Genomic DNA, 26,232 nt, shown 5'->3' on the forward strand with positions numbered 1-26,232 from the left:
AATAGCCCTCCAGGGGTTGCAGGGGAGAGACTGTAGGACTCACTCCCTGCAGCACCTCAAATGTAAAAGCAGAGCCCCCTCTTTTGAACTTGTAGCCCCCCCAATTCTCCCTCCAAGGTTCAATGTCAACTGCCTCCTCCCTCCCCACATTACTTCACACAGGGATGGGGGCTCTTTTCTTTCTCTTGCACTTTCTGTTCATGGACTTTGGTCCCAAAGATGCTTGGGAAGTGCTTAGGAAGTACCAACATATTTCCATGTCCAACTAGAAGCCCCCCAACTCTGGTAACTCAGCCCCTTTGAGGCACTTAGGGAGGGAAGGTCTGTTGCTCAGGGATGGAGAGATGGCAGGCATTCCACTTCAGGGGTTTGGTTCTTGCATCCTGGGACCTTCCCAGAAAGTTGTTATGGGGCAGCATCATTGGAAGCCATGGGAGCCCTACAGTGGTGTCGCTTGGGGTTACATCTTGTCCCTTGTGCTGTTTAGCATCCTTACGAAGCCACTGACAGCTTTCCTCAGGGGTTTTGGACTGAGGTCTCCCCAATCTGTGGTGGACACCCAGCTTTATCCCAATATTCCTTCTCAGTCAGGGCAGGAAGTTGAAATGCTTGGAGGTGGGTGATGGACTGGATGTGAGTCACGAGTTAAAGTTGAATTCTGAAAATGACCTGTTGGGAAATAAACTTTCACTTTCTTCATGTTATTGAGATCTCCTGCAATAATTTGGGAGACGGTGCCACAATCGGGCCATTCATTGTTTTTCTTTTCACCAGGTATGAGAAACGAGAGAGTCCAGAGAACCCACTTGCTTTCCTTCCAGAGCTGAGGAACAGGATCTTGGAATCCTGTGATCTAAATCACCTTGTGGAAGATGCAATGAAACAATTGAAGGGTAATGACTAATGCCTGCCAGGATTTCACACTGGGAATTCTATTACTTCTTCAGAACCGAACATGGCTGAAACAGAGTGTAGAGCAAAGTCAGGATTTTTTCCTCCCATGTTCTTCTGTTTACAATTCTAAGGAACCTCCTTTTCATTTTGGTTCTGGGGTTGTCCTTTTGGAGGTTCTCCTGCTCTGAATGGAGTCAAAGGGCCTTGAGAAGCCCCCAGTTCCCCCTCTGCCTCCTGCTCAGGCTTGTTTCTCAACATTGGAGCCATGGCTTGAGACGTCTCCTCCTCAGACGTCCCCCTGCAGCTGCCATATCTAGTGCTTCATGAGTCAAAATCTCCTGAGAGGTCCCACATTGAGAGTGGAAGCAAGAGCACATGAGCCCCAAAGGGCACAATTATGCTTAACAACCTTAAAGGTTTGTAGAACTTTTGTGAGAAAGGGCCTTCCTTTTGCCTGAGAGCCATGCCAATCCTTCCTCATCAACCTTCACTTCTCCTTCTGTTTCACAGTTATGGCTTTAATAATTTCCTGCACCACTTTCCTTGGGAAGATTTTAAGGCTGCCTCCATCCTCCCCAGGGGTCAGCAAACTTTTTGAGCAGGGGGCCAGTCCACTGTCCTTCAGACCTTTGGGGGGGGGGCGGACTATAATTTGGAAAAAAATATGAATGAACTCCTATGCCCCACAAATAACCCAGAGATGCATTTTAAATAAAAGGACATGTTCTACTCATGTAAAAACATGCTGATTCCTGACCGTCCGTGAGCCGGATTTAGAAGGCGATTGGGCTGCATCCGACCCCCGGGCCTTAGTCTGGGGACCCCTGATCTTCCCTCTGCCTCTTTTTACAAGATTCCTATTGCTCTGCCTCCCCTCCAGTCCAAGAATGTAGAGCCCAATTTCAGGGACAAAGCTCAAAGACCATCAGGATTCATGCTGAATATTCTGTTTAAAGCTTTAGTTATTTTCATAGATTCTTACTATGATGTTCTAGTTTTTAATTAATTTTTGTACAATTTAATTAATATTTAATAATTGTACTTTAATTTAAGGATGCCACGTTATTAAGTGTTACTTTTGTATGGAGATTTATTTCTGATGGAAGAGTGTTGCCCTTACACTTTATATCTTTTTGCTTCCTCAGATGCTGTGTTATACAGAAAACAGATTCAAAAGGGTAAATTTCCAGGGGAGGAACAATTTTACAGGAGGGATTGGGATTGATATTTCATGGGTGTTGAACCGTCTGTTCCGCAGACTTTGAGACCCCCATCAATGGCGTAACTCTGGGTAACAGTCCTCTAGTGGTGTTTGGGTTCTTTGTCTGTCCCATGAATTAACTGGGAGGGGGTTTGAAGGCTTGGATTGGGTGCAGAGCTTGTCCCTGCAAAGAACCTGCACACCAGTCTTGAGTTCCATTCCTGCCTATAGACTATTATTCTGGTTTCCCCCTCAATTTTATAGATTTTGCTTTCTTTCATAAAATTCATATACTGCTTGATTGTAGGAAAAAGTCTCAGAGACTTACAATATCTTACAAAAGTCCTTAAGGAGAATCCTGCAGGATCAGTCCAATGTCCATCTTGTCGAGTTCTCATGTATAGGGAACCTCCCTTGCATTTTGTATTCCGCCATTTTCTAGTATGGTTTCCATTTCTGAGTTTGAAAGGATCCCAAGGATCATCTAGTCCAACCCCCTGCAATGCAGGAATAACAGCTAAACATGCTAGTTGTTTTAATTCCTTAGACCTACAGTTGTCATCTTTGCAATTATTTGTTCTATGATTTAATATTTTGCTTGAAATAAGGAAGCAACAGATGCTATGTTATGGTGATGTTTTGTCAAAATATATATATTATTTTTTAGCTATTGCATTGTAGCCTGTTAAGCGTGTCTTTTTGCTTCCTCAGATGTTCAGTCATTCAGAAATCTTCAGAGAGGTAACCTTTTGAGTTATTCCCCCTTTCCCCCAGGGAACTAGTCTCATGGTAAATATTCAATCCAAAAGAGAAGCCTATAATAAGCAGTCCTTTGTAAAATTGCCCTGCCACCTGCCTTCTCTTCCCTGGCGGCAAGCCCTAAACTTCCAAGATGGGAGGAAGGCAAGGAGAGACCAAGTGGGAGAGAGATGGAGAGCAGGAATAAACAGGCTCCCCACTTAGTGTGATTTTTTTTACTTTTGTGGGCCCAAAACATGACCCCTGCGAAAGTGAGGGGGCACCTATATTTGTTTTTATGTTGTATTTTTACCACCCTGAGACCAATGGTTGAAGGGCGGTAGGAAAGTGTGATGATATTATTACTACTACTACTACTACTACTACTACTACTACTACTACTACTACAGGGGGGTCCTCATCCCATGCCCCAACCAGAGGTCACCAAAGACCACAGATATTGTCAGAGGAAAGCAGCTTCTCTCCTTTCCTGCCTCCTCCAATTCTCCTCTTTTTCCCCTGCACTAACACAGAAGAGCTGGGTAAAAGGTTTCCTGTGTGGTTTTTCCTCTTAGAAAATGCCTGGGTTGAGAGGAGGGCAGACACAATACACATCAAATATAAGAAAGTGAAGAAAACTGATCTAAAAACCAACAAGGAAGATATTTATTCTGATGAAAGTCTGCAGGGAGTCTCAGTCTTGCATGTGATGCAAAAAAATCCCATTGATCTGAAAGGGAATCTGGGGGTTTTGGTTTTTTGTTTTTGTTTTTTACAAGTTGTCTGTTTCTGTCTCTTGGCTGACTCTGCCTAATCTTCTCTTTCCCTCATCTTCTCCCCAACAGCAAATGTGACTCTGGATCCAGACACAGCCCATCCTAGGCTCATCCTGTCCAAGGATCAGAAAAGTGTCAGATTGGGAGATGAAAGGCAAGTCCTGCCCAACAATCCTGAGAGATTCAGTGACCGGCCTTCTGTGTTGGGACGTGAGGGATTCACAGCAGGCAGACATTTCTGGGAAGTCAATGTGGGAAGTGGGGAATGGTGGGATGTGGGGGTTGCCAGGAAGTCTGTGGAGAGAAAGGGCTTCTTCAACTTAAGGACTGAGGGAGGGGTCTGGGCAGTGGGGAAGTGGCTTGGTGAGTACTTTGCCTGCACCTCCCCTTCTTCTTCTCCTCTGTCCCTGAATGAGAAGCCCAGGAGGATCCGGGTGACTCTGGACTATGAAGGGGGACGTGTGTCTTTTTCTGACGCTGACTCAGGAGCCGAACTCTACACGTTCTCAGAAGCCTCGTTCTCTCGAGAGACCCTCTTCCCTTTCTTTTATCTGGATGACTTTCAAACCCACCTCAGTATCACCTGAGGAGACTAAATCTGCCTCTCAGGCCCAGCAGGAGTTTCTCTGCAGACCAGAGTGACTTGTATAAAAAACATTTACACGCCAAGAGCACGTTGGGCAGTTTTTCAAGGACCCTTTGAGAGGATTCATTCCAGTCATAATCAGCAGAAATAACAAAACAAAACTGGATTTGCTCTTACTTTGCATGTCCTATTCCCCAGAATTCCCCCTGCAGCTTACTTCTTGAAGAGACAGTCACACTTTTAGGAGTCCTAATAAATTTCCTCACCTTCAGTTTTGTTTTCCTTTTGAGATGTCTGATTTGGCAGAACACGAGACTTAATCCCAGGGTTATGGGTTCGAGCCCCACGTTCGGCAAATGTTTCCTGCACTGCAGGGGGTGGGACTAGATGACCCTCAGGGCCCCTCGCAACTCTGCAATTCTAGGAAACCTTCCTCTCCCCACAAGACCTTATGCAGCTATGAAAACGCATGCATCATTGGATTAACAGAGGACTAAAAAATGAACCCCTTCACCCACGTCAGGCAGGATAGCTCCTTGCTCTGGAAATCTTAGATAGGAAGAAAATGTAAAAGAACGTGCTTGTGTGTGTATGTATGTATGCCTTGATGGTCTCTGCATGTGTTAAATCGTCAACAGTGCCATTCAGCCTCAATTCTTCGGCAATCAGCCTTCTTTATGGTCCAGCTCTCACTTCCATACATCACTACTGGGAAAACCATGGCTTTAACTATATGGACCTTTGTTGGCAAGGTGATGTCTCTGCTTTTTAAGATGCTGTCTAGGTTTGTCCCCCTTCATAGATCAATGCCTTGTCGTGGCGAAGGGGCTTGAAGAACTCAGAGAAGCTATAAGCTATGCTGTGCAGGGCCCCCCAAGATGGACAGGTCATAGTGGAGAGTTTTGACTAAATGGTTTTCCCACTAGTGATGTATGGAAGTGAGAGCTGGACCATCAAGAAGGCTGATCACTGAAGAATTGATGCTTTTGAATTATGGTGCTGGAGGAGCCTCTTGAGAGTCCCATGGACTGCAAGAAGATCAAACCTATCCATTCTGAAGGAAATCAGCCCTGAGTGCTCACTGGAAGGACAGATCCTGAAGCTGAGGCTCCAATACTTTGGCCACCTCATAAGAAGAGAAGACTCCCTGGAAAATACCCTGATGATGCACAAGGAGAAGGGGACGACAGAGGTTGAGATGGTTGGACAGTGTTCAGGGCCGGTGCTAGGGTTTTTTGCGCCCTAGGCGAGATCACCTTCTGCCCCCCCCCCATCAGGGGCGCCGAACTCAGCGGCTTCAGGCAGCTCTCCAGAGGCACAAGTCCCATTCCCAATACTGTTCCTTAATGGATTCCACCTTCTACATTCAGTGAATTGTCTGTTCCTATTCTCTGCTTCTTGTTTCTTAACCTAATCCCTATGAGGACTTCTGCTCTATGACTGTTAAGCCTTACTTGAGAAGAGATTGCTGAAGTACCTTGTCCAAAGGTTTCTGAATGTCTTAGAAAGCAGTGCAGTTGCCCCCCACCCCACATTTCACAGCACCTACTCCCTTAAGGGGTTCACATCAGCATGGCTTCATTAGGGTCAAAATTGCTTCTGTTTGTGTATGCACCAGGGAGCACTGACAGGCATTGATGTTTTTACCCTATACAAAGGTATATTCACCCCTTGGCTAGAGATGACTTAGGATGGAACATCATGAAGCTGGTTTGAGATACAACTCAGCGAACAGTAGTATTTTATAAGGAAGGAGAGAGAGAGAGAATAAAAAATGTGGTCGTGTGGACAGGAATTGAAAACCCAGCGCTGGGAATGCAGTGAGCTCAGTGCAAACGGGAGTGTGAACCCAGCCAAAGTGGAAAGTGCCAACTCTGGGTTTGAGGACACGCTCAGAGACCTCTGAAGGGTTACCATGGTTACACGTTTAATGGGAGGGGCAGGGAATAAGGCACCAACGGTGCGTCCTGCGATCCTGGCCCTTTTGTTTCTTTGTTCTTGGGGGCCTGAGAGGGCTCCAGTGCGACCCAAGAATGATCCAACCTCTCCCGGGAGGTTCGCATCCGTACACTGGGCGAGGCTGGAAGTTGTTCGTGTGGCATCCACGCGCTCTGGGCGCGCGGCGCACAGTGGCACCGCTGGCTGGCTCCTCTATCCGAAATTGAGACTAAGTGAAGCCCAGGAGACGCAACGTTGCCTGCCCCACCTTGGATCTCGGCCGCACCTTTCTGGGGCTTCACTGGAGCTTTTTTTGGGGGGGGGGGTGTCCGGCGAAGGCAGCTGCCACCAGCACCTGCCTTGGCGAGAACCAAAGAAAGAGGGAGCGCAGCCTCCTTTGGAGAGGCAGGCAGAGCTACGGTACGCGCTCCCTGACGGTGGGACGGCTTGAAGGCGCTGCTGCTGCCGCCTTCAAGGAGGGCTTTGCGGTCGGTCAGCCGGCCAGGCGAGGGGCGGGCTAGCGAGGCGCCACACTAGTGGCTGACTGGCATGACGCCCCTCCTCGCTGGCCCGCCCCTCGCCCGGCAACGTTGGGAGAAGAAGAAATTAAAAAGGAAGCTGCCGGCCGAGCGAGGCTGCTGGCTGCAGCTTCCTTTCTTATTTTTTCCTCTCCCGATGTTGCCGGGCGAGGGGCGGGCTAGCAAGGCGCCACGCTAGTGGCTGACTGGCGTGACGCCCCTCCTCGCTGGCCCACTAGCGTGGCACCTCGCTATCCCGCCCCTCACCCGGCAACGTCGGGAGAAGAAAAAATAAGAAAGGAAGCCACAGGCGAGGGCGGCGGTGGTGGGCGTTGGCGCGGCGGTTTTGGGGGGCGGGCTGGTTAGGGCCCTCTCCATTTTGGCATCCTAGGCGATGGCCTAGTTCGCCTAAATGGACGCACCGGCCCTGACAGTGTTCTCGAAGCTACGGACATGAGTTTGACCAAACTGCGGGAGGCAGTGGAAGACAGGAGTGCCTGGCATGCTCTGGTCCAGGGGGTCACGAAGACTCGGACACGACTAAACGACTAAACAGCAACTAGGTTTGTCATTGCTTTTCTCCCAAGAAGCAGGCGTCTTTTAATTTCGTGACTGCTGTCACCATCTGCAGTGATCAAGGAGCCCAAGAAAGTAAAATCTCTCACTGCCACCATTTCTCCCCCTTCTATTTGCCAGGAGGTGATGGGACCAGTGGCCATGATCTTGGTTTTTTTGATGTTGACCTTCAGACCATATTTTGTGCTCTCCTCTTTCACCCTCATTAAAAGGTTCTTTAATTCCTCCTCACTTTCTGCCATCAAGGTTGTGTCATCTGCATATCTGAGGTTGTTGATATTTCTTCCAGCAATCTTAATTCCGTTTTGGGATTCATCTAGTCCAGCCTTTCACATGATGAATTCTGCATATAAGTTAAATAAGCAGGGAGACAATATACAACCTTGTTGTACTCCTTTCCCAATTTTGAACCAATCAGTTGTTCCATATCCAGTTCTAACTGTAGCTTCTTGTCCCACATAGAGATTTCTCAGGAGACAGATGAGGTGATCAGGCACTCCCATTTCTTTAAGAACTTGCCATAGTTTGCTGTGGTTGACACAGTCAAAGGCTTTTGCATAGTCAATGAAGAAGAAGTATATGGTTTTTTTCTGGAACTCTCTAGCTTTCTCCATAATCCAGCGCATGTTTGCTATTTGTTCTCTGGTTCCTCTGCCCCTTCGAAATCCGGCTTGTACAAAACCTAATTAAAGACAGTAAATTTTCTTACTTTGATAACAATGCTTTATATTTCATTGCCTTCTTAACCAAACCGATGCCATCTAGTTTGCACCAAGAGATTCCGTTTTGAGGCTGCGAAGTTCTGTTTACAAAAGGAGGCCTCGATTTGAGGGAAGGGATCAGCCTTAAGTCATTTTCTGTTTAATTTCCGGCGGGTCAAATCCAGGCAGAACAATGGCACAAGAGCTGCCACACACCTGTTGTCTGACTGATCTTCCTTACCTTTATTATTAATCTCATTTCCCTCCCCCAGAAAGAAAAATATATGCTTGATGTTCCTCCAAATCTGCATAATTAATTAAGCCATTGAACTCAGGGGAGGGGAGGGATTCTCTCAGGATTGACTAAATGCCATGGGGGTTATGATGCCACGTGGTCACCTGCCACGGATGCTTTCTCTGAGGTTCCTGCCTTGCAGGGGGTTGACTAGATGATCCTTGGGAGTCCCTTGCAACTCTACAATTCTGTGATTCTATGATGGCAGGCACCTCCCCAGCTGGAGTTTATGGAGCTTAACTGAAGGTGTTTTGGGAACGTTTGGGATTCTTTGTCTGGCTGTTATATTGTCTGTGAAATGCATGCAATGCCGACAGCGGAGGAGGCGTGCGAAAGGCTTGAGCTGAGCTGTTTTGGAAGGTTGGGAAGGAAATAGCAACCAAGCCAGGAGGTTGGGAGTGTAGCTTGGAAGTGATAGGCTGTCTGCCAACTGAATAGAATCATAGAATCATAGAGTTGGAAGAGACCACAAGGGCCATCCAGTCCAACCCCCTGCCAAGCAGGAAACACCATCAAAGCATTCTTGACATATACCTGTCAAGCCTCTGCTTAAAGACCTCCAAAGAAGGAGACTCCACCACACTCCTTGGCAGCAAATTCCACTGCCGAACAGCTCTTACTGTCAGGAAGTTCTTCCTAATGTTTAGGTGGAATTTTCTTTCTTGTAGTTTGAATCCGTTGCTCCGTGTCCGCTTCTCTGGAGCAGCAGAAAACAACCTTTCACCCTCCTCTATATGACATCCTTTTATATATTTGAACATGGTTATCATATCACCCCTTAACCTTCTCTTCTCCAGGCTAAACATACCCAGCTCCCTAAGCCGTTCCTCATAAGGCATCGTTTCCAGGCCTTTGACCATTTTGGTTGCCCTCTTCTGGACACGTTCCAGCTTATCAGTATCCTTCTTGAACTGTGGTGCCCAGAACTGGACACAATACTCCAGGTGAGGTCTGACCAGAGCAGAATACAGTGGTACTATTACTTCCCTTGATCTAGATGCTATACTCCTATTGATGCAGCCCAGAATTGCATTGGCTTTTTTAGCTGCTGCATCACACTGCTGACTCATGTCAAGTTTGTGGTCAACCAAAACTCCTAGATCCTTTTCACATGTACTGCTCTCAAGCCAGGTGTCTCCCATCCTGTATCTGTGCCTTTCATTTTTTTTGCCCAAGTGTAGTACTTTACATTTCTCCTTGTTAAAATTCATCTTGTTTGCTTTGGCCCAGTTGTCTAATCTGTTAAGGTCATTCTGAAGTGTGATCCTGTCCTCTGGGGTGTTAGCCACCCCTCCCAATTTGGTGTCATCTGCAAACTTGCTCAGGATGCCCTCAAGCCCATCATCCAAGTCATTGATAAAGATGTTGAACAAGACTGGGCCCAAGACAGAACCCTGTGGCACCCCACTAGTCACTACTCTCCAGGATGAGGAGGAGCCATTGATGAGTACCCTTTGGGTTCGGTCAGTAAGCCACTTACAAATCCACTGAATGGTAGCATTGTCTAGCCCACATTTTATCAGCTTCTTTACAAGAATATCATGGGGCACTTTGTCAAAGGCCTTGCTGAAATCAAGAATACCGTCCTGATTGGCTGAGGCGCACCAGTATGCAAATATAGAGTTCAGTTGTCCGGTCTACCCACCTAGGCTTGGCGGGTTTAAGCAGTGGGCAAGGGTAGCACTTTATTCTTGAGGTTTGTGTGCTGCTTGGTGCGGCATTGAAGAGGAAAAGGGACACACACACACACGAACTCAAGGTCTCACGCCCGCGTGTGCCTGTGTCTGAGAGGGAGACGGAAGGACCTGGGCTCTGGCTTATGTGCCAATGCCACCCCCCTCCGTTCCTTAACACGCTGGTACTCCTAGAACCCCTCAAACAGCTGCATTGTCTGCCGGGTTGTTTCTGCGCTAAATTTAAGGTGCTCCTGGGCGTGTTTCAAGCGGTGCTTCCCAGAGTGGGCGGTACTACCCCCTGGGAAAGGGGAGGGGTGGGGGTGGAAATGACCGCCAGACTTGGACTTGGAAAAGCTAGCCTCACTGGAACAAGTTCATCAATTTTGTGGTGCTCATTAAACCAGGATAGTTTCAATTGGTTTTAGAATAAATGTGCAATGAAGGAATTATCCTGAGGGAATCAAGTCCCGTTTGCTAAATCAAAACTCCCGTCCATTTAGGGCAGCAGCAGATGTTCTCCAATTCAAAAAAGCCAAGGAAGCGTATGAATGAAAATATTACAGTATGAATACCACAACTTACTAATTACCTGTGTGCTTGTATGTGTAATCAAAAGCATGGGAAGCAATGAAGAATAAAACATTCAGCAACTGCAAAGATCTGGGGACATACTTTTTTTTTTTAAGGACCACGTGGTCACTGAGTTTCTGAGTCATTTCCTGGAAAGGAAACGCCCAGTGACTAAAAATTGAGAAAGTGAAACTTAACTCAGGTCTTTGGGGCGAGGGAGCCATGGCTGTTGCTGAGCGTCCCGTCCAGAATCTTTGCGATGAAGCCACTTGCTCCATCTGCCTGGAATATTTTAAGGATCCAGTGATCATCGCAGAGTGTGCGCACAATTTCTGCCGATCCTGCTTGATCCAGTGCTGGGGAGAATCGGAGGCAGAGGCTTCCTGCCCTCAGTGCAGAGAAAGAGTCCAGAGAAGGAGCCTCATCCCCAACAGGCAATTGGCTAATGTGGTAGAAATAGCCAAGAATCTCAGCCTTCAAGAGGGAAAGCAGGAAGGAGGGAAAGGAAAAGTCTGTGTGAAGCACCAGGAGCTCCTGAAACTCTTCTGCAAAGTCCACGAAGCCCCCATCTGCGTGGTGTGTGACAGATCAAAGGAACATGAAAATCACGAGGTGATTCCTCTGGAGGAGGCTTTTGAGGAATACAAGGTAGGAGATCCCTGGATCTTGAGGGGGAGAAATAGCTGTGGATTCGGGTCTGAAGTAGGCATGGCATGAATTGGTGGGTGCTTATTACATAAAAGCGGATGCAGGTGGTGCTGAGGGTTAAATCACTGAGCCTAGGGCTTGCTGATCAGAAGGTCGGCGGTTCGAATCCCTGTGACGGGGTGAGCTCCCGTTGCTTGGTCCCAGCTCCTGCCAACCTAGTAGTTCGAAAGCAGGTCAAAATGCAAGTAGATAAATAGGGATCGCTACAGTGGGAAGGTAAACGGCGTTTCTGTGTGCTGCTCTGGTTCGCTAGAAGTGGCTTTGTCATGCTGGCCACATGACCTGGAAGCTGTACGCCGGCTCCCTCGGCCAATAATGCGAGATGAGTGCGCAACCCCAGAGTCGGTCATGACTGGACCTAATGGTCAGGGGTCCCTTTACCTTTACCTATTACAGTGGTACCTCTACAAATTTAATGCGTTCCGAACGCACATTCGTAAGTAGAAAAAAATTGTAAGTCGAATCCCATAGGAATGCATTGGGAGAAAAAAATCGTAAGTCGAAGCAACCTATCTAAAAATTCGTAAGTAGAAAAATTCGTAAGTGGAGTTATTCGTAAGTAGAGGTACCACTGTACATAAAAAGCTGCCAAGGGGAAGCCTGAGGTCTGGGAGGTGGAAGTTGAAGTCTTTCTCTCTGCCAGGGGGGCAAAGGGATCTTCCCTTGAAATATACTCACAGCAGCTTCAAATATTTGAAGTGGGACCGTGGTAGGGACTCAGGAGAGAAGGGGTTAACCTTGTCCGCATCCCCCAGCAAGGTTGCTTTGCACCTATTAAGAACACTACAAATGTAAATTGCACATACACAACTAAGGCTAGCAGGATGTTTCTTCAATGCCCTGCAAAGCAGAGAGTAGCAAAGGATCAGCTGCAGGGGGAGGGACTGGAGGCCAGGAATTGACCAGATGGTGCAGAAACACCCCCCCCCAAAAAAAAACTATATGTCAGAATCAGATTTTGGGGTGAGGGGGGGTGGAAGCACCTACTGTGGGGAGCACACTTATTCTTGGGGTGCTGTGGGGCCTGTGCAATGAGGTTTCAGCCATGGGGCGATGCTGAGGATCTCCTCCCATCCCAAATGGCAAAAGGACTCAGTGGTTCAGAGTAGCATCTGCAAATAATACGGGCAAAGGTGTTCATGACAACTCAGAATTGGACCTGTGGTATTATATAAAACAGATAAGATTCTCATTCTGCTTCAGAAGAAGCTTAAAAAAATTAAGGGATTAAAAGGCATTTTTAAAACTTATTCTAGTTATGTCTAAAAATGCTCCTGTGCCATGCAATGCTAATAATGCCACGAAATAGTAAAGCTAATGAAATGAAGCTGCCCCTTTTGAACTGGCGGGATGACCAGACAGCAATCTTCTGACCGAAGGAGCTACTTAGGTGGATTCTGGCCGCAGCAAGAACTTATTTGGCCCAGAAATGGAAGAAGCTGCAGCACTTAAATCTCCCCTGGCACACGGTGGGCTCTGGCTACTGCAGAGAAAATAAATGACAAGTAGCAGAAAACTTGAGTTGCCATTTGACCCAATTAAGTGGCAAAGCAGCTGGGTCAAGAGGAAGGGTGGAAAAGCCCTAGGCTTGCAGAAGAGGGCCTTGGAATGGGTGAAGCTTTGAGAAGCACTGCTCTATTTCTGTATCTCTAGCCTCTCGGGCTGACCTCACTATCTCTTTAACGTTAGACTGATACATCCCAGGTTGGATCCTGCCTCACCCCTTCCTCCTCCTCCTCTTCCCACGTCTCCCTGGGACCTCAAGATGAGAAGTCAGTCTGGAAGCCTCCTTGGAGAAGACAAAAGAGAAAACATGGCTGCCTTTGCTCTTCTCCAGTCTAGTTAGTTGCACTAGAAAACTTCCTCATCCCAGTTCTGCTGTGGTTTTCAACCAGTGTGCTGTGGCATCTGGGGTGCCTTGAATGATACTCACTCAGGGGTGCTGCTGGCAAAACTAGCCTCTGTCCCTCTTTCTTTCTTTCCTTCCTTCCCTTCTTGGATCCCATTTCTGCTTCCCAAAGGCTTGTGCAGCTGTTTGTTGCAGCAGCCCTGGGTACAATCTCTGCAGGTGAATGGTGCCCCTGGGGCTGGCCAGAGTGTGTTGGTTGCTAGGACATGAGGCAGCCGCAAGTAAGCAAGCAAACAAACAAACAAACTGGTGAAGGGGCCCTTGGTGTTGGGAATGGACAGACAAGTCCCAGGCTCCTGTGGGGCAGCGTGAGGAGGCACTTCTCTTTGGGGCAGCTCAGAGACCAAGAGGAGGACTCCTAAGGATAAGGGAGAGGAGAGGAGGCTGAGAGAGCACTCTGTAGGGGAGGGTGTTTGAGAAAGGGTGAGGGGCTGCCAGCTCTGCAAGCAAAGGGGGACCAAACTGGGATCCTGAGCCCCACAGGGATGCTGGAGAAAAAAATGTAGTTGGTCAAGGTAGTCATGGACCCAAAACGGTTGAAAACCTCTAGACTCTTATTTCCTCCAGTAAACTGCTTTGCTATTATAGCAAGGCCACGGAGCCCAAGAAGCCAGTGTAATATTCATCTCTCTGTGTGTCTCAATCAAACCTGAGTTTTTCATTTTCTTTTTAGGGAGACATCTGTCACCACCAGAAGATTCTGAGGAAAGAGAGAGAGGAAATCCTGGCCTATCAAGCAAACCTGGACAAGGAAAGCAAAGAACTCCTTGTAAGTGTCACTATTGTTAGTAGACAGGGAACAAGCACTTGAAGAATGGAGTCAGGACTGAGGAGGGTTGGGGAAATCTGCCCATTTCAGCTTCTCCCCATTTCTCCTTTTTCCATATCAGTTTGTTTGTTTATTCATTTATTATGCTGAAAATGAATCAGTTGTTAGGGTAGCTACTTCCTTGTATAAATATTTTTATATGTACTTTAGCCTCATAAATACATTTTTTGTGAACATTACCTGGCTGCGTCAACCTTGAACAATTCAGAGGTGTGAATTTCAAAGGATTGCTCTGTTTTGGTCTCCATATTTTTTCAGCAATAGCAAATTAGCCACTCTGGGCAGCTTCCAACAGAATAATAAAATACAATAATCTATTAAACATTAAAAGCTTCCCTAAACAGGGCTGCCTTCAGATGTCTTCTAAAAGTCTAGTAGTTGTTTTTCTCTTTGACATCCGGTGGGAGGGCATTCCACAGGGTGGGTGCCACTACCAAGAAGGCCCTCTGCCTGATTCCCTGTAACTTGGCTTCTCACAGTGAGGGAACCGCCAGAAGGCTCTCGGCACTGAACCTTAGTGTCTGGGCAGAACGATAGGAGTGGAAACACTCTTTCAGGTATACTGGACCAAGGCAGCTAATTTGAGTTTACAGTGGTACCTTTAGTTACGAACTTAATTCGTTCTGGAGGTCCGTTCTTTCCTTTCTCATCCTGGGGCAAAGTTCTCAACTCGAGGTAACTCTTCCAGGTTAGCGGAGTTTGTAACCTGCAGCGTTTGTAACCTGAGGCGATTGTAACTCGAGGTAACAATGTATTTCCCATTGTCATTTATTATGTGAATAGCAGTCAAGGAGAAGTCTGAGGAATTGTGAGCTGAGAGGGTGGAAGCAGTTCAATTCAAATCCTGATTTACCATAAATATTACTAAAGAGTTGTCTTTCTGAATGTGCGCTATTGTTCATCTTTAGGAAATTCAGGGACCTATGGGGATAAACACTGCATTTTCTCATCCTCCTCTGTTTCTGTTGGTCTTCCTACACCTAAATGGCCCCAGTCTAAACTGAGGGGTGTTTTAAGTCCATGGGTGTTCTCTGAACAGGCATGAACTCTGGTTATGCCATGCCCAAAAACATGCAGGGAACATCCATGGCTCCTTCCACACGCAGACCTCCTCTTTTCCTGCAGAAATTAACAGAAACGGAGAGGTTGAAGACTGTGGAGAAGTTCAGAGAACTGCGCCAGTTCCTGGAAGAAGAAGAAAAGCGCCTGCTGACTCATGTGGAAGAGGTGGAGAAGGAGATTGCAGGGAGAAGGGATGAGCAGCTGGCCAGACTCTCCAGGAAACTCTCCTCTCTTGAGAAGATCATCCCGGAGATGGAGGAAAAGTGTCAGCAGCCAGCAAGTGAACTCCTGCAGGTAAAAAGGTGGCAGGAACAGCCAGAGGATACATGAAAAGGTTGCCTCCAATCCTTTCTGTGCCCCTTACATGTATGCAAGGAGTTCAGGGGCTCAGATGATAGAGCCTCTAGTCAGGTTTGTAATGGACATGAAGACCCAAGAGACCTGGGATGCTTAACTCACCTGAATGCGGACTAGAGATTCTTCTGTGTTCTTGATGGAGCGGGAGGTGATTTTCTGCTTCGTCTCCAAATGCCTTCCTCCTGGGCAATGCTGCCTTCCTGCCCTGTGCTGGGCTTCACCAAGGATGCATTTAGGCCTCTTTCCAACATGAGCCAATCCCTTGATCAAGCTTCTCTTCCAGTTCCCTCCACAATTTCTGGCTTGATCACCTTCCCCATGGATCCAGATCAGCCCAAAAAGGTGCTCAGTCACAGCGACCAAAGAGCAAGACTGAGGGACTCATCCAGACTGCTGCTTGTCCCACCCCTTTCCTCCAGAAAAACCCACTGTTTACTGCTGAATGAGAGCAAACATCATTGATATTTGCTTTGGAGCAAGGTTTTTCTTGAGGGAAAGTGGCAGGACAAAGCCACTTGTGTTTTCTGAACACAGGAAAAGCAGAGGTCTGGAGGAGCCGAAAGAAACACTGAATTGTTTTATTACCGCTTTGGAGGCGTTTCATGCTGCAGGTGCTTTTTTTTTTTACTTCCCGATGGAAAATAGAATTTGAAATTTGGGGACTTCTATGGGAGGCAATTTGGGATAGTGCCCTGGCAGGATTATCCTGTAGGTTTATGTATGTCTGAATTGCACAATGCAAACTGGATTAAAGTTAATAAATTATAATGTAAGACAAGAGATGAGGTGGAATCTTCTCTTGAACCCACAATCATGAAATTTCCCAAAAATGCGGGTTTAAAATCCTTCATAAGGATTTTAAACAATAATGGCAAAATGATGTGGAAATGTGGAGAACCTGATATTGGAATAATTAATAATTTCAGATTGGAAAAATAAAAGCTGTGAGAAACGAAAAATGGCTGATTCCACCATCCTTACCCAAAACCTTGGCATGTACAAGGCAGACTGACATCCAAGGGCCAGGGTCTGAGGGGCCTTCCTAGTGTGGCCTGTGGTGTGCAGTAAATTCCCTTCTCTTTTTCCCTTTAGGATGTGAGAAGCACCTTGCAGAGGTAAGTGGATCTGGCTCATTCCCATTAGCATCCCTCCATGAGACTGGAGTGCAAGAACCTCAAACATGGCCCTCCAGGGGTTGCAGGGGAGAGACTGTAGGACTCACTCCCTGCAGCATCTCACGGGTAAAAGTAGAGCCCCCTCTTTTGAACTTGTAGCCCCCCCATTCTCCCTCCAAGCATCAAGGTCAACTGACTCCTCTCTCTTTTCTTTCTCTTTTCTTTCTCTTGCACTTTCCCTTCATTGACTTTTTGGTAATTTCAAATATCTAGAAGAGAAAGTCCCCAAGATGCTTGGGAAGAGCTTAGGAAGTACCAATAGATTTGCACGTCCAACTAGAAGCCCCCCAACTCTGGTAACTCAGCCCCTTTGAGGCTCTTAGGGAGGGAAAGTCTGTTGATCTAGACTAGGTGGGTTCTTTTTCATGGAAGCGTTTCCAGTTTGAGAGGCAGAAGGTGGTCTGGAGAGGGAGGTGAAAGTCAGGTTGTTTCCTGCCTCTGATGGGAGAGTCCAGTTGGGCATGGAGTTGTGCCCTTCCTGGGTGAGAGAGGGGGGCAGGAAGGAGCCCTACAGTGGTGTCACTTGGGGTTACATCTTGTCCCTTGTGCTATTTAGCATCCTTACGAAGCCACTGACAGCTGTCCTCAGGGGTTTTGGACTGAGGTCTCCCCAATCTGTGGTGGACACCCTGTTTTATCCCAATATTCCTTCTCAGTCAGGGCCATAGCTGCCAAGTTCTCCCTTTTTTTAAGGGAAATTCCCTTATGCTGAATAGGCTTCCTCGCGAGAAAAGGGTAAACTTGGCAGCTATGGTCAGGGCAGGAAGTTGAAATGCTTGGAGGTGGGTGATGTACTGGATGTGAGTCACGAGTTGAAGCTGAATCCTGAAAATGACCTGTTGGGAAATAAACTTTCACTTTGTTCATGTTATTGAGATCTCCTGCAATAATTTGGGAGACAGTGCCACAATGGGGCCATTCATTGTTTTTCTTTTCACCAGGTATGAGAAAAGAGAGAGTCCAGAGAAGCCACTTGCTTTCCCTCCAGAACTGAGGAACAGGATCTTGGAATCCTGTGATCTAAATCACCTTGTGGAAGATGCAATGAAACAATTGCAGGGTAATGAATAATGGCTGCCAGGATTTCACACAGGGAATTCTATTCCTTCTTCAGAACCGAACATGGCTGAAACAGAGTGTAGAGCAAAGTCAGGGTTTTTTCCTCTCATGTGCTTCTGTTTACAATTCTATGGAACCTCCTATTCCTTTTCGTTCCCCGTCTACACAATTTGGGATTGTCCTTTTGGGGGTTCTCCTGCTCTGAATGGAGTCAAAGGGCATTAAGAAGCCCCCAGATCTGAAGTTATATTATGAAGCAGCAGCCTTTTGCTGGTTAAGAGAATGGTTTGCATTAGACAATGATGACATACTTGGCTTGGAAGGACATGATAATGCGTTTGGATGGCATGCATATCTATGGTATGATGAAGTTAAGGTCCATAAAGGTTTTAAAAGTCATATTATTCGAAAAATCCTTGTATAATGTATGGATTAGGTATAAAAATTTGTTAGAAACAAAAACACCCAGGTGAATTTCCCCGACAGAAGCTAAGACGCAGAAAAGATTGAATATGTCAACACAATGGTTGAAATATAGTGATATTCTAATTGAGGAAGGTCACCAGATGAAGTTAAAATCTTATGAGGTGTTGAAGAGTAAGGTAAATGATTGGTTACAATATCATCAAATTAATGAAATGTATAAAATGGATAAAAAAGTTGGTTTTCAAATGAAAAAGTCTAAATTGGAAACGGAATTGCTAGATTCAAAAAGTAAGAATTTGTCAAAAATGTATAATCTATTGTTGGAATGGCATACAAAAGATGAACAAAAATGTGTTATGATTAAATGGGCAAACAATGTAGGACATAACAACATGGTGGAAGATTGGGAAAGGTTATGGAAGCATAATATGAAATTTACCGTGTGTACAGTGTTAAAAAATAATTTGATGAAAATGATGTATAGATGGTATCTGACACTGGTAAAACAAGCAAAGATCTATCATAAACAAGATAATAAATGCTGGAAATGTAAAAAGCAAGAAGGAACCTTCTTCCACATGTGCTGGATGTGCCCCCAAGTGAGAGACTTCTGGGAAAAGATTGATAATGAATTTAAAAAGTGTTGAAAAACACCTTTCTTAAAAAACCAGAGGCCTTCTTACTTGGGATAACGGGAGATGAAGTACCTAGGAAGGATGTTACTTTTTGTATGCCACAACAGCTGCAAGAATTCTACTTGCAAAGAATTGGAAGAATGAAGAATTACCAACAGTGGATGAATGGCAGAAGAAGCTGATAGAATTTATGGAACTGTCTGAGCTGACCGGGAGACTCCGGGATCGGAGCGAAGTAGCCGTGGAAGAAGATTGGAAGAAATTTAAAATTTATTTAAAGAATAAACATATAATAGATTAGAATTAGTGGAAGTGAGGGAGATAAAATAGAGGTTGTAGATAATACAATGGTGTGAAATAAGTATTGATAGAAGTTAAGGACAATTTAATTAAGAAGTAAGATTTAGATAGAATATAAGATATAAAAGATTAAAGAATTAAGGTATAGTTAAAGTAATAATAAGAATTTATATAAGATTTAGAGTTTACTACGGAGGGTTTGTAAAGAATCGCAGAAGGAGGTGGAATGAGGAAGTCAGTAGATTGGAAATAAGGGTTATAGTTAGAATTTTTGTTTTTGCATTTTTGTATTTTTTCTTTTTTGTATTCTTTTTGTATTCTAGTTTTTTCTTTTTTATGTTTTGTAATTTTCTTTGTGTGTTTTGTATTTTTGTATGTTTTGTTGTTTGAGAAAATCTTTAATAAATACATTATAAAAGAAACAAAACAAAAGAATTTCAAAGAGAGAGAAAAAAGAAGCCCCCAGTTCCCCCTCTGCCTCCTGCTCAGGCTTGTTTCTCAGCAGTGGAGCCAAGGCCTGAGCTGTCTCCTCCTCAGACGTCCCCCTGCAGCTGCCATATCTAGGGCTTCAAGCATCAAGTTCTCCTGAGAGTTCCCACATTGAGAGTGGAAGCAAGAGCACATGAGCCCCAAAGGGCACAATTATGCTTGTTAACAACTTTAAAGATGTGTACAATGTTTGTGAGGAAGGACTTCCTTTTGCCTGAGAGCTCTGGCAAGCCTTCCTCAGCAACTTTCCCTTCTCTTTATGTTTCACAGTTATGGCTTTAATAATTTCCCCCACCCATTTACGTGGGAAGATGTTAAGGCTGCCTCCATCTCCCCTTTTTATCCTTTTACAGGATTCCTATTGCTCTGCCTCCCCTCCAGTCCAAGAATGTAGAGCCCAATTGCAGGGACAAAGTTCAGAGACCATCAGGATTCATGCTGAATATTCTTATTCTGCTGTTTAAAGCTTTAGTTATTTTCATAGAGTCTTCCTATGATTTTGTAGTTTTTAATTATTTTTTGTACAATTTAATTAATATTTAATAATTGTACTTGAATTTAAGGATGCCACCTTATGAAGTGTTACTTTTGTATGGAGATTTATTTCTGATGGAAGTGTTGCCCTTACACTTTATATCTTTTTGCTTCCTCAGATGCTCTGTTACACAGAAAACAGATTCAGAAAGGTAAATTTCCAGGGGAGGAACAACTTTACAGGAGGGATGGGGATTGATATTTCATGGGTGTTTAACCATCTGTCTGCAGACTTTGGGACCCCCATCAATGGCGTAACTCTGGGTAACAGTCCTCTAGTGGTGTTTGGGTTCTTTGAATGTTCCATGAATGAACTGGGAGGGGGTTTGAAGGCTTGGATTGGGGGCAGAGCTTGTCCCTGCAAAGAACCTGCACACCAGTCTTGAGTTCTGTTCCTGCCTATAGACTATTATCCTGGTTTCCCCCTCGATTTTATAGATTTTGCTTTCTTTCATAAAATTTATATACTGCTTGATTGTAGGAAAAAGCCTCAGAGCCTTACAATATCTTCCAAAAGCCCTTAAGGAGAATCCTGCAGGGTCAGTCCAATGTCCATCTTGTTGAGTTCTCATGTATAGGGAACCTCCCTTGCATTTTGTATTCCGCCATTTTCTAGTATGGTAGCTGTCTTATTACAAAAGAATTTCAGAAATAGACTGGAAAGAGAAGTTGCTGTAACTTATTACCAATCTTCAAACCATGGAGAGACCTGGTTTGAATAAAGACATTGGATTCTTATCTCATTATACATGATAAAGCTATCTTTAGCCATCTCACCCCTTGCTTTTCCCAGTAAGACCAATTGCAGTTGTTAAGTCGTCAACAGCTATCAGTCAGTCAATCACCCATTCCCACCACCCTGCCGAGTAATACCCCTCCCCACCCTCTCACTATATATAAGGGTCTGGTGACTTCTGTATTGGTGTATCTGAAGAAGTGTGCATGCACAGGGAAGTTCGTACCAATGACAAACTTAGTTGGTCTCTAAGGTGCTACTGCAGGAGGCAGTGGAAGACAGGAGTGCCTGGCGTGCTCTGGTCCATGGGGTCACAAAGAGTCGGGCACGACTAAACGACTAAACAACAATAAGGTGCTACTGGAAGGATTTTTTTAAAAAATTTAGGCATACAGTTGTTGTCTTTGCAATTATTTGTTCTATGATTTAATCTCTTGCTTGAAATAAGGAAACAACAGGTGCTATATTATGGTGATGTTTTGTAAAAAAATTTTTATTATATTTTAGTTATTGCATTGTAGCCTGTTAAGCCTGTCTTTTTGCTTCCTCAGATGTTCAGTCATTCAGAAATCTTCACAGAGGTAATTTTATTCCCCCTTTCCCCCAGGGAACTAGTCTTATGGTAAATCCAAAAGAGAAGCCCGTACAAAGCAGTCCTTTGTAAAACAGCCCTGCCACCTGCCTCCTCTTCCCTGGCAGCAAGCCCTAAACTTCTAAGATGGGAGGGAGGCAAGGAGAGACCAAGTGGGTGAGAGAGATGGAGAGCAGGAATAAACAGGCTTAGTGTGATTTTTACTTTTGTGGGCCCAAAACATGACCCCCATGAAAATGAGGGGGCAGCTATATGTGGTTTTGTGTTGTATTTTTATGCTGTGAACCACCCTGAGACCTATGGATGAGATGTTTATTCTGATGAAAGTCGGCAAGGAGGAGTCTTGCATGTGATGCAAAGAAATCCCATTGATTTGAAAGGGAATCCGGGGTTTTTTGTGTTTTTTTTAGTTTTAGTTTTTTTTACAATATGTCTATTTCCGACTCTCAGCTGATTCTACCTCTCTTCCTCCCCCCCCCCATCTTCTTCCCAAAAGCAAATGTGACTCTGGATCCAGACACAGCCCATCCCATCCTCATCCTGTCAGAGGATCAGAAAAGCGTGAGAAGGGGAGACAAAGAGCAAGTCCTGCCCAATAATCTTGAGAGATTCAACAACTGGTCCTGTGTGTTGGGAAGTGAGGGATTCACAGCAGGCAGACATTTCTGGGAAGTCAATGTGGAAAGTGGGGAAGGGTGGGATGTAGGGGTTGCCAGGAAGACAGTGAGGAGAAAGGGCAGCTTCTCCTTAAACCCTGAGGGAGGGATCTGGGCTGTGGGGAAGTCTGCAGGCAAGTACTGGGCCTTGACCTTCCCTGACTCTCCTCTGTCCCTGAGTGAGGATCCCAGGAGGATCCGGGTGACTCTGGACTATGAAGGGGGACGTGTGTCTTTTTCTGACGCTGACTCAGGAGCCGAACTCTACACGTTCTCAGGAGCCTCGTTCTCTGGAGAGACCCTCCTCCCTTTCTTTGCTCTGCAGGGAAGTTTGCGGGGAAGGAAAGCCCACCTCAGTATCTCCTGAGGAGACTAAATCTGCCTCTCAGGCCCAGCAAGAGTTTATCTCCAGACAAGAGTGACCGATATAAAAAACATTTACATGCCAAGACCACGTTGGACAGTTTTTCAAGGGGACCTTTGAGAGGATTCATTCCAGTCAAAATCAGCAGAAATAACAAAACAAAATGGGTTGCTCTTACTTTGCATGTCCCTTTCCCCAGAATTCCCTCTGCAGCTTACTTCCTATAGAGACAGTTACACTTTTATGAGTCCTAATAAATTTCCTCACCTTCAAACTTGTTTTCCTTTTGAGATGTCTGATTTGGCAGAGCATGAGACTTAATCCCAGGGTTGTGGGTTTGAGCCCCACGTTCGGCAAATGTTTCCTGCACTGCGGGGGGTGGGACTAGGTGACCCTCAGGACCCCTCACAACTCTGCAATTCTAGGAAACCTTCCTCTCCCCACAATACCCTATGCACATAGCTGCCAAGTTATCCCTTTTTAAAAGGGATTTCCCCTTATGCTGAATAGGCTTCCTCGCGAGAAAATGGAAAACTTGGCAGCTATGCCCTATGCAGCTATGAAAACGCATGCATCATTGGATTAACAGAGGACTAAAAAATGAACCCCTTCACCCACGTCAGGCAGGATAGCTCCTTGCTCTGGAAACCTTAGATAGGAAGAAAATGTAAAAGAAAGTGCTTGTGCACTTATGTATGCCTTGACAGACTTGGTATGTGTTAAATCGTCAAGAGTGCCATTCAGGTACCCATCATTTCTTAAGCTGTGGCTATGCAACTCTGGAAATTTCGTTTGCAGTCTTGCCCATTCCATCACGCCCCTGAATTTGCCAAAGAACTCCAGCCTTTACAACTTGTCTGCAAAAGTTACTAGTCCTCATCAGAGGGAGAAAGAATAACCTGTCCAAGCAGACCTGTGTTAGCCACGCAGTACCAATGGCCTAGATTGTGGGGTTTGGGGGGATATCTCTTCTAATTTTACAAAAGCTTCTCTGTCTATTTACCCCAGGCAAGTAATTATTTCTTTATCCTTCCTTAGTTTACACCCTATTGAATCTGCTCACGTACATTGGACTATGAACTCTGTCTGGCTCATAGGGGATGCTGCAGTCACTCCACCAGGAACCATTTTCTGGCATCTAAAATATATTTATGTGCAATGCATGAATACCTCTATAGATTTTCTGCATCTTTTGGTCGAGTGTGTGTCTGTGTTTTATTTTATTTTAGCAGCTGGTCCCTGTAAAGTCCCTTGATGCCCATGTTTAATGGATATCCATGAATGCTTCTCTCCAGGAGAGAAAATCTGGACCTTTTCCTTTTCTTGCTTTGATAACAATGCTTTATATTGCATTGCCTTCTTAACCAAACCGATGCCATCTAGTTTGCACCAAGAGATTCCGTTCTGAGGCCGTGAAGTTCTGTTTACAAAAGGAGGCCATTGGTTTGAGGGAAGGGATCAGCCATTGCTTCTTCAAGCCTTAAGTCATTTTCTGTTCGATTTCCGGCGGGTCGAATCCAGGCAGAACAATGGCACGAGAGCTGCCACACACCTGTTGTCCAGCTGATCTTCCTTGTTGTTGTTTGTTGTTGTTTAGTCGTTTAGTCGTGTCCGACTCTTCGTGACCCCATGGACCATAGCACGCCAGGCACTCCTGTCTTGCACTGCCTCCTGCAGTTTGGTCAAACTCATGTTCGTAGCTTCGAGAACACTGTCCAACCATCTTGTCCTCTGTCGTCCCCTTCTCCTAGTGCCCTCAATCCTTACCTTTATTATTAATCCCACTTCGTCGCCCCCAGAACGAAAAATATATGCTTGATGTTCCTCCAAATCTGCATGGTTAATTAAGCCATTGAATTCATGGGAGGGGAGGGATTCTCTCAGGATTGACTAAATGCCATGGGGGCTTTGATGCCACATGGCCACCTGCCACGGATGCTTTCACTGAGATTCCTGCCAAGCAGGAAACACCATCAAAGCATTCCTGACAGATGGCTGTCAAGCCTCCGCTTAAAGACCTCTAAAGAAGGAGACTCCACCACACCCCTTGGCAGCAAATTCCACTGCCGAACAGCTCTTACTGTCAGAAAGTTCTTCCTAATGCTTAGGTGGAATCTTCTTTCTTGAACTTTGAATCCATTGCTCCGTGTCTGCTTCTCTGGAGCAGCAGAAAACAATCTTTCTCCCTCCTCCATATGACATCCTTTCATATATTTGAACATGGCTATCATATCACCCCTTAACCTTCTCTTCTCCAGGCTAAACATACCCAGCTCCCAAAGCCATTCCTCATAAGGCATCGTTTCCAGGCCTTTGACCATTTTGGTTGCCCTCTTCTGGACACATTCCAGCTTGTCAGTATCCTCCTTGAACTGTGGTGCCCAGAACTGGACACAGTACTCCAGCTGAGGTCTGACCAGAGCAGAATACAGTGGTACTATTACTTCCCTAGATCTAGATGCTATACTCCTATTGATGCAGCCCAGAATTGCATTGGCTTTTTAAGCTGCTGCATCACACTGCTGACTCATGTCAAGTCTGTGGTCTACCAAGACTCCTAGATTCTTTTCACATGTACTGCTCTCAAGCCAGGTGTCTCCCATCCTGTATTTATGGACCTTAAGCGATGGTGTTTCGGGAACGTTTGGGATTCTTCGTCTCGCTCTTCTATGGCGGGATTTTGTCTGTGAAACGCATGCAATGCACACAGACCGTCTCTGCTTTCTGACTCGAGTGGTAAATTACACTCAAAAGATCCAATACCCTGTCGTCTCTGGCTGGGAACAACCGAAGGCAGTGCTAGCTAGTGGTTTCAGTGTTGATGATTATCGTCTCGTCTGCAAGTTGTGTGTGCCTGATATGCTGTATTTCTTAAATAAACATTGTTTTGATTTGTTTTTGTCCCGGCTGTTCAGGGGCTCTGCCCCAGGTTTCTCTATAATAAGAGTACTAGAGCCATCTGCTACAATACATTGATATCTCGCCTTTTCTCTAAGGAGGTCCTCGCAACAACAACCCTGTGAGGTAGGTTAGGCTGAGAGTGAGTGACAGGCCCAAGGCTACCCTGTGAGCTTCCTGACTGAGTGGGGATTCGACACCTAGTCTCCCAGGTCCTAGTCCTGCACTCCAACCACTGTACCACACTGGCTTTTTAATGCAGCATTTGTCCTAATTAACTTGCAAGCTTACACAGTGGTGCTTTTTTCCGGCAAGGTCATCGCAGAAAAAGTGCATTGGGGGTGGGCTTATACAGCACCATTTGCACATCATTCCGTTTTATTAATTGTTCTCTTGCCATCTGAAGGGACCCTCTTGCGCAAGAAGGAAGAGTGAAGAGGGGTTTTTTTTTATTTGATATCCCACTTTATCACTACCCGAAGGAGTCTCAAAGCGGCTAACATTCTCCTTTCCCTTCCTTCCCCACAACAAACACTCTGTGAGGTGAGTGGGGCTGAGAAACTTCAGATAAATGTGACTAGCCCAAGGTCACCCAGCAGCTGCATTTGGAGGAGTGGAGACTCGAACCCGGTTCCCCAGATTATGAGTCTACCGCTGTTAACCACACCACACTACAGACCTTCCAAGTGTCCCTATTTTCCAGGGCATGAGATTCTTAAATCCCAGGGTCATGGGTTCTTATCCCGTTGCCTTGATGATCCTCATGACCCCTTACAACTTTTCAATTCTATGATTCTCTCTTTTTAAAAAAAACAAGTTCTGCTTCACAATGTACGGTAGAGCCATTGATGCAGTGTACTAGAAGATTAAAAGTGAGATGAAAGTCAAGTTCTAAACCCAAAGCCATTCCTACACACCCCAAAAACAATGAAAGCATTTCTACAGATGGACAATTGATATTTTATAAAATGACTGGGCCAAAGACCTCAGGGAAAACCACTTTAAACAAGGGGCACCTAGAATTCATGAGCCTT

The 26,232-nt window shown here is 45.6% G+C and overlaps 3 protein-coding genes across 3 annotated transcripts in view; all 3 read left to right on the forward strand.

Moving 5' to 3' along the window:
• LOC132591152 (zinc finger protein RFP-like) overlaps nt 1-26,232 on the forward strand; it is a 76,225-nt gene that overhangs the window by 26,252 nt on the left and 23,741 nt on the right. The window lies entirely within an intron of this gene.
• Nucleotides 102-4,362, forward strand: LOC132591580 (butyrophilin subfamily 1 member A1-like). Its single transcript, XM_060270808.1, has 4 exons — nt 102-893; nt 2,040-2,072; nt 2,807-2,836; nt 3,679-4,362. The coding sequence occupies exons 1-4, from the start codon at nt 665-667 to the stop codon at nt 4,194-4,196; spliced, it is 810 nt and encodes a 269-aa protein (XP_060126791.1). The 5' UTR covers nt 102-664; the 3' UTR covers nt 4,197-4,362.
• Nucleotides 10,645-24,417, forward strand: LOC118081378 (zinc finger protein RFP-like). The gene is made up of 8 exons (XM_060270769.1): nt 10,645-11,117; nt 13,760-13,855; nt 15,041-15,271; nt 16,427-16,449; nt 17,451-17,569; nt 20,072-20,104; nt 21,240-21,269; nt 21,777-24,417. Exons 1-8 carry the CDS (start codon nt 10,692-10,694, stop codon nt 22,301-22,303), a joined length of 1,485 nt encoding a protein of 494 aa, XP_060126752.1. The 5' UTR covers nt 10,645-10,691; the 3' UTR covers nt 22,304-24,417.

Source organism: Zootoca vivipara, chromosome 2 (assembly GCF_963506605.1).
Source record: "Zootoca vivipara chromosome 2, rZooViv1.1, whole genome shotgun sequence".
NCBI lineage: Eukaryota > Metazoa > Chordata > Lepidosauria > Squamata > Lacertidae > Zootoca > Zootoca vivipara.